Here is a 21,222-nt window from a genome sequence, read left to right on the forward strand (position 1 = left end):
TATTTAAAGAAAACAAACCAGAATCACGCAAATAAATTGAAAACAAACCAGAATCACGCAAATAAATTGATTGTTTGGTAAGTTATTGTCATCCTTAAAGTGTCAAATGCAATTCAAGCATATTATAGCTCTGCGCGTACTTAATAATAAACAATGTTATCTGACCAGAAGAAATATATCTGATATAGTTTTTACCCCCCTGTGTGATATAAAAAAAACAAATAAACAACATGGCAAATATATTGTCCAACATCTGACCGTAACGGGGATGCGTTTGGTATTTAAGTTTACGACACAATACAAATTTGCAGGATAAATGTCCTGTTAATAGGCGATGTCAATTGCTCGTTTATTAAAATAGCAAAAGCGCATTCATGATACCCTTGATATATCATATACTTCATATCACATCTTCACATGCTAACACATTCAAATAACTTATCTATTTCACATACATCCGATATTGTTTTGCGAGATAATGTTTTATGAAATAAGGTTAAAATAGTATTTGCAAATGCGTAATAGGCTTAGGAACGACATTAGTTCGTATTTAAGTACATATAAAAGCAACATCCCTGTGAAAATTGCGCACACTTTTTTACGCTAGTTGTCTGGCAAAACAATTTCCAAACATCGTTTCTACGGGCTAACAGTATACAAAACCAAACGCATACAAACAAAAACATCAATATTCATTTCGAAAAGTATTGAAGTTGGTTCATCAGAAGCGTCGATAGTGTATATATTATTCGCATTTATTTATCAGAGACAAACAGACAATTTTCAGTGACAGAGTATTTATCGGATATCAATAATAAGTTTGCACCTTTAATTTTCTTTCAACTTAGGCGCGTATTTGATTTAAACAGATGATTTGCCCACATATTTTAGTAAATGTGTCTACTATTTAGGGCTGTAACGAGTACCCGAAATATCCGATATCGGATCAAACTTCAGATTCGCAAGTACGGATCAATCCCTGTTAATTTCGGTTCTGAATATTAATTTTCGTACTTGTATGTAACTTAGCGCTGTTTCCACAAGATTCTGTTTTACACAGACTGGTTCTGTTTAAACGATTTAAAATGCATATGCCAGTCGATATTTATTGACATTTCACTGTCAAAATATCATCCGAGATCATTCGGCTTTTGTCGTATAAAGTACCTATTTTCTTGAACATGTCAGGGCGAAATTTTATGACTCTGGATTGCCTTCGTAGTAGAGTAAACGAAGAACCCTGCAAATAGTAGACAGATAAGCAGAACACACCCCTTTCTGGCACAGATAGCATTCAGGTATCGTGTTATGCAGGGAACTTTAGTCTCCATGTAGATAGACCTCTTCACAACAGGCGACATCTTGTCAGTGCTCGTATGGTTTGCCTGGACCTGTATAATGTTGAATGTGAAAACAAAATTCAAACTGTATGAACTGAAAAAAAAATGGATTTGTCAACAAGCTATGTATTAAGGGTAAATGTTTTATTTTATTTCGACATTGCTATACAGTGTTATAATACTTTTTTTTATTGCGGTATAATATTAGCATACTTCTTTTACCGGTTCTTAAGGGAAACAAATATGGTAAAAAGTATTTTGTTATGTGTTTTTGTTAAATATGTTTTTAGCCAAGTTATAATTCTAAAACAATTTTTTTTTTCTAATTGGGAGAGTAAAATTCTCATTTTCTCCTAATTGATGAAACCGGATCCGAAAAACTGCACGAAACCTTATTTGGATTCGAATTCGGACCCGAACAAATTGTTTGGATTCGTTACAGCCCTTCTACTAATAAAGAAGAATAATACTTACAACTTTATGAGTACACACTTGAATAGTCAAACATTTGTTTCGCTACATAATGTTACATACAGCTCAATATCTCAAATGTACAATTTAAAGGCTAAACAGGCACAGCATAAACGTACATCAACAGTGTATATTTCACAACACTAAATACAAAATACCACCCTGACTATAATTGTTCAGGTATTCATTATATTCCACATTAAAATTATTTTAATGTCCGTTGTCAGCTTAATCGATTGTAAAGCAAATAAACTACATAATAATACAAGTTATACAAGTAACACACACAATGCCAGGTGTTTAGATATTTGAAAATACTATGTTTACACTGTGTATGCGATATTAAAAATACTACCATCACTTTCGCAACACAAAGACAGAAAAATAAAAATCGCAACATTTAGCGAACGCTTTATACTTGCTTACGTCTAAACGTGTCAAAACAAAATGCTCTGAATTGAGCATTACAGAACGAATAAATAATCGGATTAATTGCGCAAGATAGCAGGTACGATCTAAGACAAAGTTGATACATAGCAAACCCGAATTCATTTAGCTCTACAATAAAACTACTTTCAGTCTGTCGCAGCACAGCGATTACACAGAATGGCAGAAAGCTGACAATATATGCTAGTGTTATCAGAAACAACATAAGAGTTGAGCGCCCTATTCTTATCTTAATATTGATGCAATACGAGCCATTGGACATATTTAAAGAGTCTCTTAGGCAACCATTGCGTTTGCTAAACGCCTTTTGGTTGCTCCGCTTACGTCTCTTATCAGATGCATCTGTTGTTCGCGTTGGTTCCGTAGCCAAGAATGTTGTATTAACACTTGTATTGATTGAACTTTCAAAAGTCGATGTTGATATTTCTGCTTTTGGATCCACTGGTACTGTTAACAGTTCAATGCAGTTAGTTTGAGATGGATCTGTTGAATTTGCCTTAACATGGTTTTGATTTTTTGCTAGTTCCGCAGAATCTGAGTCTTGCAATAATGTTTCTTCCTTGGCTATTGAACCTTGCTCTTGTTGAATCAAACTTCTCACACGTTCATTCCCAGCTTTGCGTCGCAATCTCATTTTTCTATGTCTACAAACTTGAAGTCCAACAAAATAATATAGGATCGAAAGTACAGAAAACACTATCACCGTACTTATAATATGGAATGCGAAATATAAGTTTGGATATAGTGAGTTATCATACTGATTTTCAAGAAGACACGACTTCCCGGAGATGCCGTTTATTTGTATTGTCCGCGTGCCGTAAAACAGCAGTGACGGCCAAGAATATAATCCCAAAGCTACTAGAATACAGCCGATACAAATATATTTTGAATTTGTCGCATTAAATTGTGGTCCATGGGGACGACAAATTCTTCGGAATCTGTCAACGGCTATGGCGACCAAAATTGCGGCAGATGAACTGTTCATTGTGTAGGTAGAAAATCGTGATATTTTACAAAGCCACGGTATATCGATGACAATCGAAAAACGCATTATATATATTTCCATAGGTAACGTTGTTACACAATTGATTAAATCCAACGACGTTAAAAAAAGAATGAACATTCTTGATGTACTTTTCCGCCATTTAAAGAAGTAAACATACAACACTAACATATTCCCAGGGGTCCCGACGACCATGAGTGCGATTGTATACAAAAAAGCCGGAAGTTTAATGCGAAACTGAGCCATGTTTAAATCATTCAATTTATTCGTTTGAACTGTAAAGTTAGACGTGTTCCCGTCCGTGAAATTTATCATGGAATAACCGAGTGATTCATTAATATGTCCCTCCATAGTATTGGTTATTTAGTAAACAGTTGCCTTCCAGTCAGTCATTCAGATTTATAAATAGGTATCATAATATATATTGGGAGCTTAATTCGTTAACAGAACGGGAAGTTTATACATGAATAAGGGATACAAAAAGTATAAATTTATCCCGGCCATTTGCTGTCAGTATTCAAATTATGGACAAGCTCTATTAACTTTTATATTTAAATGCTTTATTTCAAAAGAGATAAAGTATCATATAAAAACGATGTTTTGTTCTCTATAATGGTGACAGATGTTGTCATATTGATATGGGGATTTCCCATCTCACTTATGCAGTGTAGACATGTTCTATCACCCAATAGCCATTCTAAGTCTTCACTCAAGCTGCTTTAATCCGATCCTAGATTTATTTCCTGATTTTCTTGTTGTCGTCGAAAACGGCACGACCCTGAAACAAGTACGAGTATCATTGAGTCGTGTTCTGAGAAAACTGGGATTAATGCATGTGCGTAAAGTGTTGTCCCAGCGCACAGGCTCATCAGGGACGACACCAGCGCACAGGCTTATCAGGGACGACACTTTCCGCTTTTATGGTGTTGCTTAGTTTCAATGAAGTTACCGAAAATCAAGTTTAGACGAAAAATATCGTCCCTGATCCCTGCACATGCTAATCTGGTATGACACTTTACGCACATGCATTATGTCCAGTTTTCTCAGAACACTACCGAAATACTTTAAATTATTATTTTAATTACCATGAATATGCATGAATTCCTGAGCCGTGAATGTTTGCATAATTAAATACGTACATTATCCATTTAAGGTGTGTTTATGATCTGGCTTCTGATGTTTTATCGGTGGCAAGTATGCGTTACATTGCGTGTATACAATTACGTTATTTGCTTAAGTCTATGTTGAATAATACGCAAATAAAATAGAAGTTCAATTAAAATTTCCCGAGGCTTGATTTTACATTGCTATAAATATATCAGTCATAATATTATTTAATTACATATTGTTATGACTATCATATTAAATATTAGTTTAAAAGAAACGTTTATCGGACTACAGGAGTGTAATTTATTTGAGATCAGTATTAAAAGCGGCACATACAACACATTAAATGTATATGCATAAACAGAAAATAGTGATAAATGATCGTATAATCGAGTTAAATTCAAATAGCGTTGTTTACTTGCTAAACTGTTTTCTCAATGCGATACTATCCATTTTATTTGGTAAACTATTATGGTCTGACACTGAATTATGAACCGCTGTGTGCATAATATAGTTATGTAGCATTCGTCTTAATATTATTGTATTTAATTAGCAAGTGTTGTAATACCATGCTTTATCTTCCTTGTTATGTCTTATGTTCTTATGTCTTACTGAGTTAAGAAGTGTCACTACATAATTTGGGACAGACCAAAATCCCTCGTATGCGATAATATGTGTGTCCTTGTATATACAATTCCTTATAATTCAATATACTAAATTACTGTCTGGTTAAATCGTCTAACTTAGACGAACCTTGTTAAATCATCGCTCCCGTCAGCAAATGAGTTTGGTTGGTGTCACTTCAACAGGTTGGATTCTTTCCGAGTAATACGAGTTTTTCAAACAGTATAAGAAAAGCCAAAATATAAATTCGTTCAATTAATTCTCATCGGTACAGAAGTACAGAAACACATAACATGTTCAGTCATAAAAAAGTCGAAAGCGCTCATAACCTCATTAACTTAAAAAAAAAAAAAAAAAAAAAACACACATTCTGCTAAAAAACAACACAGTACGTCATTCAAAAAACTCTTTTATAGGGCATTCCAAATAATCATGAACTCATTAACACGTTCAATGCAAGAGAAGATGTATAAAAATATGAACACAATACGTAAAATAACAAGAATATTGTTGTCAAGTCTCATCCTTAAAATATCGCGTTAGCTGATACAAACCTTGTATTTGCCTTCCGGAAACATCCGCAGCCACGATTTAAAAACTTCGCACAAATGAAACGATGTAAGCAACCCTTAACGCACAACCCATTGTATAATGTCCGAAATCGTCCCAAGTAAATACGATATTTTAAATGTAAAAATGTCCGTTTATTTATTTATATAAAACCCTTAACTTACAGAATCACATAAGTTAATTTAAATTTGATAGCAACTCATCGCTATTTGTTCGTCTCTCGATTACACCACATCCCTTTATACTGCCGGTCTGTGTGTTTTCAATATAAGATTCGCGGAACGGCATATTGCCTTTATTGTAGCGTACCTCTGCTATTAAAGAGAAGATGTCGATACCAGTCCAATGGAGGTTTTGTCTATGTTTGATTAAGGTAAACATCGTATTAATAGCTAATAAATATACAATCGTATAGATTGTTTGTCGTGTTTTACTTTCAAATCAATATTTTACCATTTTACAATATTAATTATGATACGGTTGTGATTCAGTTGTATGGCAAGCGGTTCGACGCATGCTCCCAAGAAACTAGGTTGCAAACTATATGCTTGTGCGCGTGTGTGGAAATTGGTATTTAGGCATTAATATTATACGTTTAGTATGGCAAAAGTGAAATGTCACCCTTAGTTGTTGATTTATTTTGCTAGGTTTTGCTACTTTGCTACATATAGTTCAGGTCATGTTAAATGTAAACAAGTACATGCTGTTAGTAATGAAAAAAGTATGTTTTCAAATATAAAACCGAACTTTCCAGGCGAATATGGAATCGAACTCAAACACGACACGTCTTTGGACTGAGAGTGGCAGACAGTTCCAGTCAAGAAGTGGCTTCAGGCGTCATGTAACACAAAGGACAAGCCCCATACCGGTGTTGCGGGAAGATGTTTTTTTACAAAGACAAACTAAAAATGAACATAGATGGCTATTAATCATGTGAAAAAGATCTCGATGCGTAGGTTCCTTGTTACCATGTTATACATAAGACAAGTTGCTTCTAACTCTATTACTATTATTACTTGTGAATATGTTGTATGATGAATATTGATGATGTTGTTTTCGTTGTTAGAAGTCGTTCATCTTGTGAGCTTTATATATATTAATCTTTCAGAACAGGGAGTGGTTTATAAGCGTACATTCTCATAAATGTATACAGCTATTGCACAAGCTTCATGTAAATAAGCTCGAGTAGTTGAAAATCTGACAACTGCTAACTCGTTACATTATTTTTGCTTTTTAAGAAATCATATTCACAGAGAGACGTTCCGATAGGCATTTTTCCAGTGTGGAAAACTGTTAGCGATATGCAATCAGGTAACATAATACGTGGCTGTTGTGAACAATTCGAATCCATGAAACTGTATGTGCGGCACGTGTTGCTCGAAGTACACGTCGAAACAATGCCTCCAGGATGACACGGCTATTGAGTTCGAGTGTCGTGCACGCCTGCCAATGCAGTAAAGCATCTACACATCTACACACATCTAAATAGGCAAAAACAACAAAAAAAACGCGAAACATATGTAATGTACCGACACTGTTAAAACTATGTTTATGCCACTGTCTTAATTTATGTTTACTGCTTCTTAAGCTCTTATATATTGTTTAATGCTATTGAAAAGTTTGAGTATTTTTGATCTCTTATACATTGATTTATGTAATTTAAAGCTGGGATTTAAAGTTATTCTCATTTATATATTGGTTCAGGTGATTTGAAAATGTGATTTACAGTTATATTATAAAATTGACAACCAACAACACTCAAATATTGTTTGAGGTCGTGTCGAATGTTTTTAAAACGTCTTGTCAGTATTTAACGGATATGTTTTATATCTGAAATACAACCCATGAAATAGCTTATTGTTTTAATATTTGATAATACAAATGTATGTTGTGAAAAATGAAGAAACCGATTAAAGAAACAACACATAATGGCTTTTTTCTTAATATATAACATACACAGGCTGATAGCAAGATTATTTATTGTATATACCTGTATATACTAACGATGTCAACAAGTTCAAAAATGTGAAATAGAATGTTCTCATGACCTTTAATTTTAGATTTAGTAGTCTTGATTCAGTACCATTAATTTATTCATTTGACATGCGGTCTTCTGTAACACAAAGAAGCTGTGTTTCTGATGGTTCCAACATCGCCTTCGTTTCTGGATAATCTTTCGCTATTTTAAGTATTTGATGGCATGCTATGGATAAGTCTTAAATAAAGGACCAACTAATTGTGTATAATGAGAATTCAATACTGCTCCAGCAGCCGGAGTTTCACTTCTTTATATTCAAACTCGTTACCGCATGCATTACCTGTTACTTTTATTTTGTCGTATATTCTTGTATTTCTTTCTTGCTAGTTGAAAACAAAGTTCTTTCAGATTTAAATAACAATTTTGAAGGAGATTTGATAACAAATATTTTCATGATGATATGCGATAGTGTGTTTTGCCTACATCGGAGAACTTTGCCGTAGTCGTTCTCCAGGCATCCTATACCTATACTTTTAAACATGACCATTCTTCGCTACCATCATCTGAAATAATTAAAATGTTGATCTTCATTCAGTTAAAAAACTACTCATTCTTCTCGTACAAGACATGTTGATGGATTTGTGTAACACAGATACGATTTGTTGCAATAAACTCGTACATTTAATTGTATTATTGTTTCACAACATTTAGTAATTTTACTGGTCAAGCAACAAGGTGACAGTTATCGTTTTAATTTAATATAATACATTTGCCATCTATACACAATATTATTTTGTACTCTTATTAGTAACTGATTTTGCAAAATAGTTTGAAAACAAAAATATGTGTGAAAACAATGATTTATGTATGATAAAATTCATAGAAAAAAAGGCCATTGCTCATGGCGCCATTCATATATATAATGTACTTTATTTATGCTCTTTCTAATCAAGCCACTGCTGTATACACACTTGTAAAAATACTGCTACTAGTAAAATCTATTCGTACAAAATGCTTTTCGTAAAAGTTATAGACTACAACTGTTCCTTATGAACGTATAAGTATTAACTTTTAAATGTTCAGTCTTTAAATGACATTCTGAAGAACTCAATAAATAGTATCAGTTATTTAGGCCTCATTAATTGAAATTTTGTGTATGTTTCTGATGATTAATTAAGTAATATGTTTATAAGGTAATGTCGTGCACCGAATGATGAAATGTATATGAAAATATAATTCATGCATAGAATAAATTGTATTTGTGTTAAATAAAGCGTGTATTTGTAATAGTGCTTAATAAATTACAGACAAGAATAATTGTAACTAATTCATACTTACACCCCATGCAGTTATGATTCTTGTGGAAGCAATTTGATCGGACACACGTTTTCCTGTTAAAAAGATAAAAAAACTGAAAGGCATGCGTAATTTTGAAATTAATGGGAGCGGCATTAAAACGTTATGTTTGGTTTTGGTTGATAAGAGCTTCTAGTTTCGTCCTAGTTTACATGTATCTAGTCACAATACTTCTATAACGTTTAATTTTACATCAAACAAACATTCAAAGAGCTAACTGTTTTTCGGCTGAAATTGAGCTCCCTTTGTGATCATCTCAAAAGCGGGACCCATTTCGATCGTAAAATCTGTTTAGTTCTTACTACTTAAAACACGTTTCGTACACATCATTTTTTTACAAAACACAGATAGAAACATTAAAAGAGTACTCGTATATGGTTTTTAAATACAAATATGTCTGTGTTTGTATGCAAGAGATTAATTGAATAAGAGAAACCCAATAAAGATCACAAATTGTATGGCCAAAGGCTCCCGCTAAGAAATTTTGCGAAGGGTAAAGTCGGGATATCGAGCGAATATTACTACGAAATAAACGCTAATCACTTACTTGCTGATATGGCTGGAAAGTGAGCGGCGTTAACTTATTAAATCAAAGTAATTTAGGGTATAAAACTGCGAAAATTACCTGTTTCGGCACGGACGTCGCCATTTTGAATTCCTTTAGATCATCACGTGATTACCCCCTCTGCATAAGAACAACGTATCGTGTGTGGTTGAATATTCTGAATAATTGCTAAAGACTTATCATTGCATAAACACAGATTGAACGTAGGTATCTCTTGTCCTAAAAAAGGCTGATAAACTCAATGCTTTCAAATTTATTTATTTCCACCCATTACAAGTTTGTAATTGATGTAATCACATAATGATAGCTTTAATTCGTGGCCATCTTTTACTTGTTTAAATTTTTAATTAAGATTATTAGCAAATGGTCTTATTTACACTCTTATTATCGGTGACTTCGATTCCTTCAGTATTTGGATGCATAATATATTCTATTCTGAGTGTTACAAATAACAACAAACGATGATGTTATTTTCCTTGCTTCGCATATTAACCCTATAGTGAGCTTACATTGGTTTGTCACTTTCATGTACATATCTGTATATCTACATCAACGAATATGCGGCGCATAACATACTGATATATTGTATGCATGGTTCAGGGCAACAAACTGATTGTACTAAGCAGTTTGAAGCAGGAGAGCAGCCTTTTAGCTAGCATCGAATCTTAGGAAACAAGACTAACACTATCAATATCACATTCGTGTTCACTCGAGCCTTCACGCAAAGGCATTTCAGTCCAACGCGATATTTGCTAACTAAGATGATACGAATACTTTCGTGTGATAATTGCACACTGAGTAATGTATATACTCTATAAATCGTAGATGCAGTATTAATTTACGAAGATTAATAGAACGCTTTCAAGTATCTGGTCATATAATACGGTGTAAAGCTTGGAAGAAACGTCTCTTGTTACTTTAACCATATACGCTAGTTATTGGCGACATACTTTTTAATCATCAGATATCAGCGGCGGATAACACACATTACACAGGCGTAAAGGAATACTAATTAAACATTTTTCGTTGAACTGTGATTAATGACATGTTAGGTGTGTCAATTTAACGAATATACCAAAGGGAAGCAATATTGATTGCGTTCAGCACGGACGTGAATGTTTAAACATTATACGGGCAGACTGTAAATTCACGAAGAAGATATCTTATCCAGTGATAGAGCATTCAGTTCACAATCTCTGGATACCTTATTTTCTTACGCCTAACAACTAAGCTTTTTAATCATATATCGAAGCAGACATTATAAAAAACGTCTCCGGAGAGATTTGTCTCCTTAAATATTTAAAACAAACAATGCTATGGAAAATAGGTATCTATGTTTTCCTTTGATACGTTCAACGCAGATTTTTTCAAACGGGTATCTTACTTTTGTTACTGAAATTTGTTTCGAAAATAAATACAAACAATGGTTAAACGGGATCTTTTCACGTGTTGGTAAATTGACAAAATTAAAAACCACTGTTTCAGATTCGCAACGTTTTGTTGTAGTAATGATATTTTTGAGGAAATAGTAATACTGAACATATGTCCTGGTCTAAAATTGCCATTATATGCATCTTTTGACGATTTAAAAACCTGAAAATTATTAAGCGTTGCAACGCAAAACGATTGAATAACTTAGAGCGGTATGTGGTTGTCGTTATATTTTGTGACACAACGAGACTTTACTATATAAAAATACATCATTCATTGTATGAGCATGGATGGCCGAGTGGTCTAAGCGTTAGACTTTTACTCAAGGGGTCAGTGGTTCGAGCCCCTTTGAGGTTACGTTTTTTTCTTTCTTTAATTTCATTTTTGTTTTTTACTGGAGATTTTTAGATCTAATGTTTATATTTTTTAATTTAAGCATTTACATGACAAACTTCAATACATGCCAACATCTGTGAAAAGGTCCCTTTAAAATGTTTAAATGTAATGGTCGCTTGGCACTTGTTTAAATGATTATTATATCTGTATCATATTATAAAGTTGTGTACAGGTGTAGCATTTTCTAAATGAAATTAACATGCAACCATACACGAAGATGCACTATTGATAACGGGACTTTATTGTATAAGTGCGCTTACTGGAATAAGTTTTTTAGTTATGAGCTCGAGCGTAACTGAAGGTTTTTATCAAACCAATATTGTTTCGCATCGTATGTTTGTCTGATGTTTTTTTTCCATACACTAGTATGAATATATATCTGCTTCCTAAGAGAAATATGTATAGTTGTAATATGTGTCAGTATTTAAGGGAAACTTCGTTGATAAACCATTTTATTATAAACATATAAATTTACTAGTTAATAAAACACAATATATGTTGTTGGATTCAGATTGGTAATTTTTATTTCTTGTCATAAGGATGCAACATACAAACCGTTCTTAATTTGTAATATGTGTCTGCTTGGAAATATGTCGATCACTTTTAATGACTTGATCAGTAGAGAGTGATCTCTAAATTAACTCTTATTACCAAGTCATTACGATTCTTGCTTCACATCACGAGTTGCATCAAAGTAGGCTTAGTCATAACTGCAAGCTAGCTGGACATAATACATGCCTTGAAGCTAGGGAATATACATGAACATTAATGATTCTAATCTTGTATAGTAACGGCGTTATCTTACTAAATGAAGTACGGCTATAACAATAGAACAGAATGGCGACTATTCACAAAAATTGCTTCCAAATACAGTTGCCTATGAGACTAATACGATGAAAATATTCGAAAAAAAATACTTGAACAATATTTTGTGCTAAAATTACAATAACATGTATAGTTTAAAGATCAATGACCTTCAATTATAAAGTTCATGTCATCTGTATGATAATAAAGCCAGTGAATGTTGTTAAGCTAAATTAATGCTATTAACCAACACATATAGAACCGCTCATCTCCGCGTGATTATAGTCATGCATAATTATTCATATTGATGTATTAAAGGAAACAATAATTATGATCTAGTTGGAAAGAAGAAATTCCAGTACATACATTTCATATTAAACGGTGAATAAATAACAATAATAAACGTTGAGTTAAAGAAAAAATTCTTTTCTTAAAGCATGTACTGCAGTAAATTGCTAACTTCCGAATGGTTAAACGTGAAGCACACTGCACAGAAAAACTAGATATGATGTATAATTATGCATAAGAACATTATTTAACACGGTGCCTATACCACGTGACTTTTTAAGATCTGTGTGGGGAGTAAAATATCAACAAAAGCGCGACGAAGGTAAGATTTTTAAGGATAACTTTTTTAATATGTCACCATTTTTAATGGGATAAAGTGGAGAGCCCGCTAATTCATGAGAGTTTTCTATAGGTATCATGATTTTATAAAACAAATAAGTATTTTTTCAGTAAAGTGCAACCGCGCGTTTGAACGGTTAGAAAAGGGTAGGATCAGTGTGGGGACATTATATTTTTTTTACACAAAAACATCACCTCTGGTGATATTAAGAAATAAATTTTATGGGCGGAGCTTACACTATATCATTTTGCATCCATTTTCAGGTTTCTTTTATTTATTTACGAAACAAAATTCAAGAAAACTATTCTTACAGTAATATGATCTGTGTGGTATACGTTTTTCAACGGATCTGTGTGGTGTACTGTTTTTAAGTTTTTCAGTTCTATTTAGTTGTTTAAGAAAATGCTTGTCAACAATGTATTTGAAACTGGATTTTTAAATGCGCTAGCATGTAAAACACATAATGGCTATACACTACGCTTGCACCGCTTGTTAAACTAAAACATAATTATGATTTACAGGCATTCTGTACAATCCCCATAATAATATTAAAATCTTACGCTGGAGCATCTTAAATCGATGGCAAGTCCATGCTTACCTTAAATAAGTGTATGCTTTATGTCATTGTATCAAATTCCATTTTTATTTTGGCGCTAAACACTACTGTCAGGTGAAGTAATGTATCGTATATTATTTTTGATATTATATTTGCTTTAAGGTATGGCTCAATGCTCCGAATGCGGAAAAATGTCGAAGACCAGAGCTGGATTATTGCGCCACATTAGGGGACACGCTAACTCTGGAAACTATAACTGCTGTGGGAAAGCATTTCAGGTAAGATTAAAAACCTTAAAATAGTTACATTTTTATACAGTTATGCTAACAAACAGATGAACGGATTTTCTTGAAACAACACAAATATACAATATATCTCATCTCTAAGGTTATCAGATATTTTGAAATAACTCAATAATCGTCAAATCGTTTGTAATTTAAAACTAACGACCGCGTGTCCTCAGATAACCCGGTACATTTTTAAAATAGCGTGTTTACGCATTGAAATGTCACGTGAATAAAATATGTTGTTTTTTTTCTCAGGATGCCGACAATCTTAGAAGGCTTCAACGAACAAAGGACCCCAATGTCACGTGTGTGTACAGTGCGGCAGGAGCTTTGGGGACAAGTACCTACTCGTGGCTAGAGAGAAAAGTGCAAAAAAGAGGGATTGGTGAAATGTTTCCAGTGTGGGTTGGCAGTTAGGAGTGAGAATGACCTCAGAGAGCACGTCAATACCCACATGCATGACAAGTGTTACAGTAGTGAGGAGTGTTTCAAAACGTACAAACGCAAAACAAACATTTCTCGATACGTGAGGACTTCTCATAAATCCGTGAATACTGATGAAAAACCATAATAGTTTACAGTTTGTCTGTGTAACTTCATTATCGTTTTACGTTATTTTATTCGTTGTTTTACTTTTACTTTACTTTTCAAAATGATTCTAAAGTTATCCGAATTTGATTAATTTTTAGGTTTCGTTTAGTTTGTTTGTGTGTTTGAAATCATCTCAAATAATTGTGCAATAACTTGGATTTACGTTATTCATTAATATATCGCATCTGTGATTTGTATTATCGAATCTATGATTCTTTTTTAATTATAACTTGATTAAAGTTTTGCGATGTTTTTTCGTTGGTTTCAATTTTAAATACCGCTGTCACGAGCTAGTTTGATAATCATAAGCAGCCAGGGTTTCTAATACTAGGGATTTTCACGATTGCTTTACATAATTAACTGCCTGCTTATAATTACTCTAGGCCGTGGTAATTGACAGTAAACAATGTATGCAATGTGGTGGTGTATACAATACAATACTCCTTAATTCGAAATACGTCTTGACATTCTTTAGAGCTGCATCCATCCACAACACAAGAGGAGAATCGTACATATATAATCATATAATATAATATTTATTCATTTACTTTATATTCTCTTCAAAATAATTAACGCTAAAGATAAGCATACATTTGTTACACTCAATACAACGACATAATTTATAACATGACATTATCACCAACAAATGGCGAATGATTGTCAATATCTATACTATGTAATAAACTAATGCAGCAATATGAATTCCATATATGAAATAAAACACACAAACACACACATATATATATGTTTCTACTATGACCAGTATTTTGTTTTTAATAAACATACCGTTTACCTTAAACTTTAAAAAACAACAAAATGACAAGCCAATACGTCTGGTGGATTCTGTTTTATCAGTTTGTATTCCAAATTTGATTTTAAAACATACGTATTACTCCGGAAAGCACATGCCTTTGCTTTTTGTCAACCTGTGTAATATTTGACACAATTTCTATTGCAGAATTTGTGTCAGAATTAAAATGTCCATTCTGTTCGTCTATCCGCATTCTTATTGTTGGCAACAGTTTGCTATCGTTTCGTCTCGTCCGCTCCCACCTTACTCCTAGTGTCCCCTTCTGTATAGCATTCCTGTCTCGTGAAACTGTTTCCTCTGTTTTTTCTTCCCTTAACCCTTGTCCGCTCACTAGTGCCAAATAGGTGATTACTGAAATGAATGAATTTTTAAATAATAATAATAGATCTACTACTAATACTATTACTACTAGTAGTAGTAATAGTTGTAGTAGTAGTAGTAGTAGTAGTAGTAGTAGTAGTAGTAGTAGTAGTAGTAGTAGTAGTAGTAGTAGTAGTAGTAGTAGTAGCAGTAGTATTAGTAGTAGTAGTAGCAGAAGTAGTAGTAATAGTAGTAGAAGTAGTAGTAATTGTTGTATTGAAATAATTGAAATTAATCAAAAAATATATATATTGTCGTTATTATCTCAATTTATCCGTAAATTGTAGAAACACGGATACCACACAGATCCTTCTAAACACGTATACCACACAGATCATATTACTGTTAGAATATTTTTCTTGATTTTGTTTTCATAAATATATGAAAGAAACCTGAAAAAAGATTGCAAAATGATATAGTGTAAGCTCCGCCCATAAAGTTTATTGCTTTATTTCACGAGAGGTGATGTTTCTGTGTCATAACAAAATAATGTCCCCACACTGATCCTACCTTTTTCTAACCGTTCAAACGCGCGGTTGCACTTTACTGAAAAAATATTCATTTGTTTTACAAAATCATGATACCTATAGAAAACTCTCATGAATGAGCGGGCTCTCCACTTTATCCCATTGAAAATGATGACATATTAAAAAAGTTATCCTTAAAAATCTTACCTGTGTCATGCTTTTGTTGACATTTAACTCCCCACACAGATCTTTAAAAGTCACGTGGTATAGGCACCGTGTTTAAGGAGCATGCTTCAATCCGGATTAATGTAAATGAGATCAAATATTAATCTTACTGGTATGGATTTTGGATATTTATATAATTGCTGAACTGGATTATTTAGTTTTATGGTCAATATTCTGAACATAGATCACATTTATCAATCATAATGTTTGTAGAAACGTTGAAATGCATATTCGTTCAGATACGTTCAATACTAGAATATATTACATATACTTTGCAGCATGCATTTTGTTTAGTGATCGTTTGAATAAGCCATACATATACGATAAAGTCATATGCAGTTTTATGCTAAAAAACTACGCAACTAAAAAACGTTTTATTATTATAAATAGAGCGCTTACATTAAAATACTACATGCATACCATACTTTTCACAAAGTATGTAATTTGGCAATATTTCCGAAAAATTATCATACCTTTAACAAAATAATTCCTTTCATGTACACAGACATATTATCTCCCCGGCTTCATTTTGATAGTAATCAATAATTCGTAAATTAACAATTATAAACTTGTAAGTGCATATCATGTAAGTGCATGTAACTTATCTGTAAGTGTAAATTGATTGAACTTCTCAATTACAGGCTATCTTATATTAAATCAAAATATATTTGAAAAAAAAAACTTAACAAATATAAAAACAAAATGTAATCCATTTTACTTTAGTTTAATACACGTTTCATTATGCGAAGCCTGACTACATTTTTTCAGATACTACTAATAAATATCGTATATTTTGCAACTAAAATTAAAAATGTGATCTTGATGTTGTTGTTTTTAAAATTCCTGAACATTTTATTTTTTATTTCATTTTGTTTTATTGTATATATTTATACACATATATCTTTTAATTTTGTGTCTTGAATATATACCTGTAAGTTTCTTATGAGGGAACTGTCTTGAATGATATACCTGTAAGTTTCTAATGGGGGAACATCATCATTTCAATACGGTATAATTATAATGTTGCATTTAATTTTAAATTGTTATTTTGTCCGATCAGTTGTCCTTTTGTGTTTAAATCACAAATTGGAAAATTATACATGTTTTCTTTATAGTGGCCGGATAATTGGCATTCGAAAGTCATCAAACTGATTTTAAGCCAACGAACATGAGTTCAAGACAAAACTAACATCTCAAAATGTATGTCGATACCGCTTGTTATTTTGTTTACATACATATCTTCTTTAACATCTGTCTCAATATGTGTTCTTCTTAATTCAATAAGATTATTCCTGCTAGTTTTTTTTTTAAATTAGTTATTTACTATTTTAATAAGAATCTCTCAGGAAATGTTTAACTACTTTTAGTTCTAAGCAAAGGAATTCAGTCAAGTGGTTTCGATTTATACATGGCGCGTGCCATCAAGTTCAAAGTTTTCGTTTAACATGCTAATGCTCTTATCTTGACAGAACATAAACGTGAATAAGTTACCTTCTAATGGGGTTTAAGACTGGTTTCTTGACTGCCAGCATCAGCAACAGCAATATGCGGTGGTTAAGACAGATGTAACTTCTGGAATATAATGAACATGAAATATAACATCTTCTGTGTTTTCATATGGATTTTATATTAACAGCTATACAAGTTGCAAATAGGACTTGTGTGTGTTTAAGTTGTATTTCTGTGGCATTTAAACAACAATATTCGGAAAGCGGACGAACAGAAAATAATGGGCAGCCTTGAATCACAGCAGACGTGTGCTACGATATAACACGTGACCCATTAAAAGGAACAACCAGTTTTTGGACGACAATTGTCAAAATAAAGCGTTGCAAAGTAAAATAGTTTTAGGTGAACATAATCATACCCGTGTAGGTAAATGTTTAAACAATACATTTCAAACAGTTTTCATTATCGTAACGAATAGATGCATTGATGTGTCGTATGTATAAAAAGCTTGAAATTAAGTACTATACTCGTAGGTCAGAACATGACTAAACTGTATTTCCCACCATACATTCACATTTCTATAGTTAACCTGTTTGTCCATGAACATAATTATGTTACCTATAATATCAAAACCGTAATGATGTTTGTATTACGGAATTCCATTAAGGTATATGTCCAGTCGTCCGACATGTATCGGAATATAAAATGAATATACATAAGCTGGTCATGGTAAAATTATATGTTTTTGTTTGAAACGCAATTTGAATCCCAATCTATATAAAATGCAAGTTCAACAACAAGCAATGTACTTTAATGATAGAGTTCGGATTAAAAAGAATAATGTAATAACTGTAAACACAGTTAAGGTAGCGCACCTCTAATGATTTCCCGCGATTTCTTCGAAGGTTGAAGAGCCTACTATTAGGTGCCGTAGCCTAGTGGTTAAGGCGATAGACTAGAAATCTTTTGGACATCCCGCGCAGGTTCGAATCCTGCCGACGACGTATACTTTTTTGCGTCGCGTTTTATTTATTTTCTAACGTAATTTGATTTAATATGGCATATAAGCTATATTTATTGTTAAATATGTTGCATTTTTTATGCACATTCTTTAATTATTAAAATTAAAACAACGTTATGGCGAAATTGGGTGATTTACTGTTGAAAATACGAACCATGCATGTTGCATTTTTATTTTTATTTCAAAAAGTAAACGGTAAATCTGTCTAGTTCTTGGTATTTTTGCTGTATATAGTGTTTCTATAAAAACTAAGTTTAAAATATGACTTAAATGATACTATTTTGAATTTTATGACACTTTGTTTTTTTACCGACCCAATTTTTACTTGGCTGAAATCACTTACATTTCATGGCGCTCTTCCATAGATAAAAATTTGTAAAAAATAAATGTCTGTAAAAGAATACTTATTTCATCTTGTTTAAACTTTAAACACCTTTACAGCATCTGTACACACCAACTGCATGCCCATATTTGGAAATTTGAACAAATTATGGAACTTTTATATACCCCAGGGGTGAAAATAAACTGGACAAAAGCCGAGCGTGGGGGTGGTTTTGAAAAAATCGGTATATTTTTTTAAAAAGCATGGAAAGCCTACCTACAAATTTGCATGTAGTTCAGTGAAATGATTTTTTTTTTATTCATTTTAAAGCATATATTGTATACATACATGTTTTATTCATTTGCAAACAATGGTTTTAACAAAGTATACATAAACTATGCCTGATAAAGTTTTTAGAAAAAAAAAATCTTGGTGTGAATAATACTAAAAAAAAAATGAAAAGAAAAATACATGGAAAAGCAAAACTTACATAAGAGTGATTAGTATATAAGTGGACAAGCATTATGAGAATTTAATTCGATTCCATTTTTGTTCAAAGATCTGCAAAGTGTCATTACTGAGGGCTATTTCTTTCTCAATCTGGATTTTGAGTTTAAGACTATGGATAAAACAATTAAAATTTGGTATTTGTTTCCTGTATTTCATGTGAAAGATAAAAAAATTCATCAATATAAGAATAAAATTCACAATATTATTACCATGTATTGATTTTAATGAGTTAATTCCGAAACTAACACTTAATAAGGATAGTTTAACGTTAAGCTGTTGTTGTTCAAGAAAGGATGCTAATTGATTCCAAATAGGCTGGATGTGTTTGCACTCCCAAAATAGATGTTCTATAGTTTCGATGTTTTCACCACAGAAGTCACATAAATTGGAGTTAGATAATTTGCATTTGAAGAGATATTTGTTTGTAGCTATAATTCTATGGACGTATTTATATTGAAAATTTCTCAGTGAGCTCTCAATAGTTGCTTTATATGGCATGATAAATATGTGTTTCCAATTAAGTTCTTGATCTCGAAAAAGGACCTGCCATTTATTTTGGGTTTTGGAGTTTTCTGTAGGTTTTTTAATTTGTAGTGTGTAAAATATTTTATTCGTTTTCTTTTGTCTTGAAAGTATGTTTTCTACGAATGTTGTTTGAGTACATGGTGTGTTATTTGTATTGATTTTAGATTTGATATGTTTGGGTATGTTTTTGATTAATGTGTAGTACTTCAGGAAATCACTTGAAGGTATTCCGTATATGTAACATATATTATCAAAAGAGTAGAAGTCCTTAATTCTGTCGTCGTATAATTGGTCTACATATTTAATATTTCGTTCAAACCAATGTTTATAGAAAAACGTGTTATTGTTTGAAGTTATGTCTTTATTGTTCCATAAAATAATTTTACTGTTGGTTTGGTAGTCTAGGTTATGAGTAACATTACTCCATGCTGATAGAACATTAGATAGAAATATGTTTTTGTTGGCAATTTCATGTAAGATATTATTGCTGATGTTACATTCAAACAGTAAGGAATCACCATATTTTTTTAAAATTTTCTGGTAGAATAGTTTCCATTTACTCGTATTGGTACTATCTAGGTATCTTTTAACCCAGCTGCATTTGATTGCATTCAAGAATGAGTCAATGTTCGTTAAGTGGATACCTCCATTTTCTACTGGTTGAATTAACTGAGTTCGTTTAATTTTGTCAGGTTTATCGTCCCATATGAAATTAAATATTGCTGAATTAATATCGTTAATAATATCATTTGGTGGATTTGGGAGAACTGTTAATACATAAATTAATTTAGGAAGTGCAAATGTTTTCAATACTGTGTTTTTTCCGATAAGTGTTAGTTTACGGTGGTGCCATGATTTTAAGCAATTTTTAAAATTCTGTAATTTAGGCAGTATGTTTTTTAGAACTGTATCATTTTCATTATTTGTAAATGTAATTCGTAACGTAGTGGCTTCATCGGATGTCCAATTAAATTTCATTTCTTTTTTATGATGAACATTACTTTGTTTTAATTTACCTACTCGTAGCACAGTACATTTACTTTTGTTAAGTTTAAGACCCGATGTCATTCCGAAAAGGGTTAGCGACTCTATAAGGTTATGGAAAGAGTCATAATTGTCATTTAAAAAATAAGTTGCATCGTCAGCGAATAGAGACTGTTTAATTTCTTCGTCAGGTTCTAGCGGTATGCCTTTTATTTGTTTATTTGATTGGATGTGATGTGATAGATACTCGATACATATAATAAATAGCGATGATGAAAGTGGACACCCTTGTCGAACCCCTCGTTCAATGTTAAGGCTGTTTGAGAAGAAGCCATTGTTAGTAACTATACTATTAATGTCGGTATAGAACAGTTTTACCCATTTGATGAGACTT

The 21,222-nt window shown here is 32.4% G+C and overlaps 1 protein-coding gene across 1 annotated transcript; it reads right to left on the bottom strand.

Moving 5' to 3' along the window:
* Window positions 1–2,082: 2,082 nt before the first annotated feature.
* Window positions 2,083–3,741, bottom strand: LOC127870147 (neuropeptide Y receptor type 5-like). Its single transcript, XM_052412804.1, has one exon. The coding sequence runs from the start codon at window positions 3,610–3,612 to the stop codon at window positions 2,224–2,226; it is 1,389 nt and encodes a 462-aa protein (XP_052268764.1). The 5' UTR covers window positions 3,613–3,741; the 3' UTR covers window positions 2,083–2,223.
* Window positions 3,742–21,222: the final 17,481 nt, after the last annotated feature.

The sequence above is a fragment of the Dreissena polymorpha genome, chromosome 2 (assembly GCF_020536995.1).
Source record: "Dreissena polymorpha isolate Duluth1 chromosome 2, UMN_Dpol_1.0, whole genome shotgun sequence".
NCBI lineage: Eukaryota > Metazoa > Mollusca > Bivalvia > Myida > Dreissenidae > Dreissena > Dreissena polymorpha.

Coding starts and splice junctions, on each gene's coding strand:
- LOC127870147 (XM_052412804.1), bottom strand. CDS start 3,612: ATGGAGGGACATATTAATGAATCACTCGGTTATTCCATGATAAATTTC.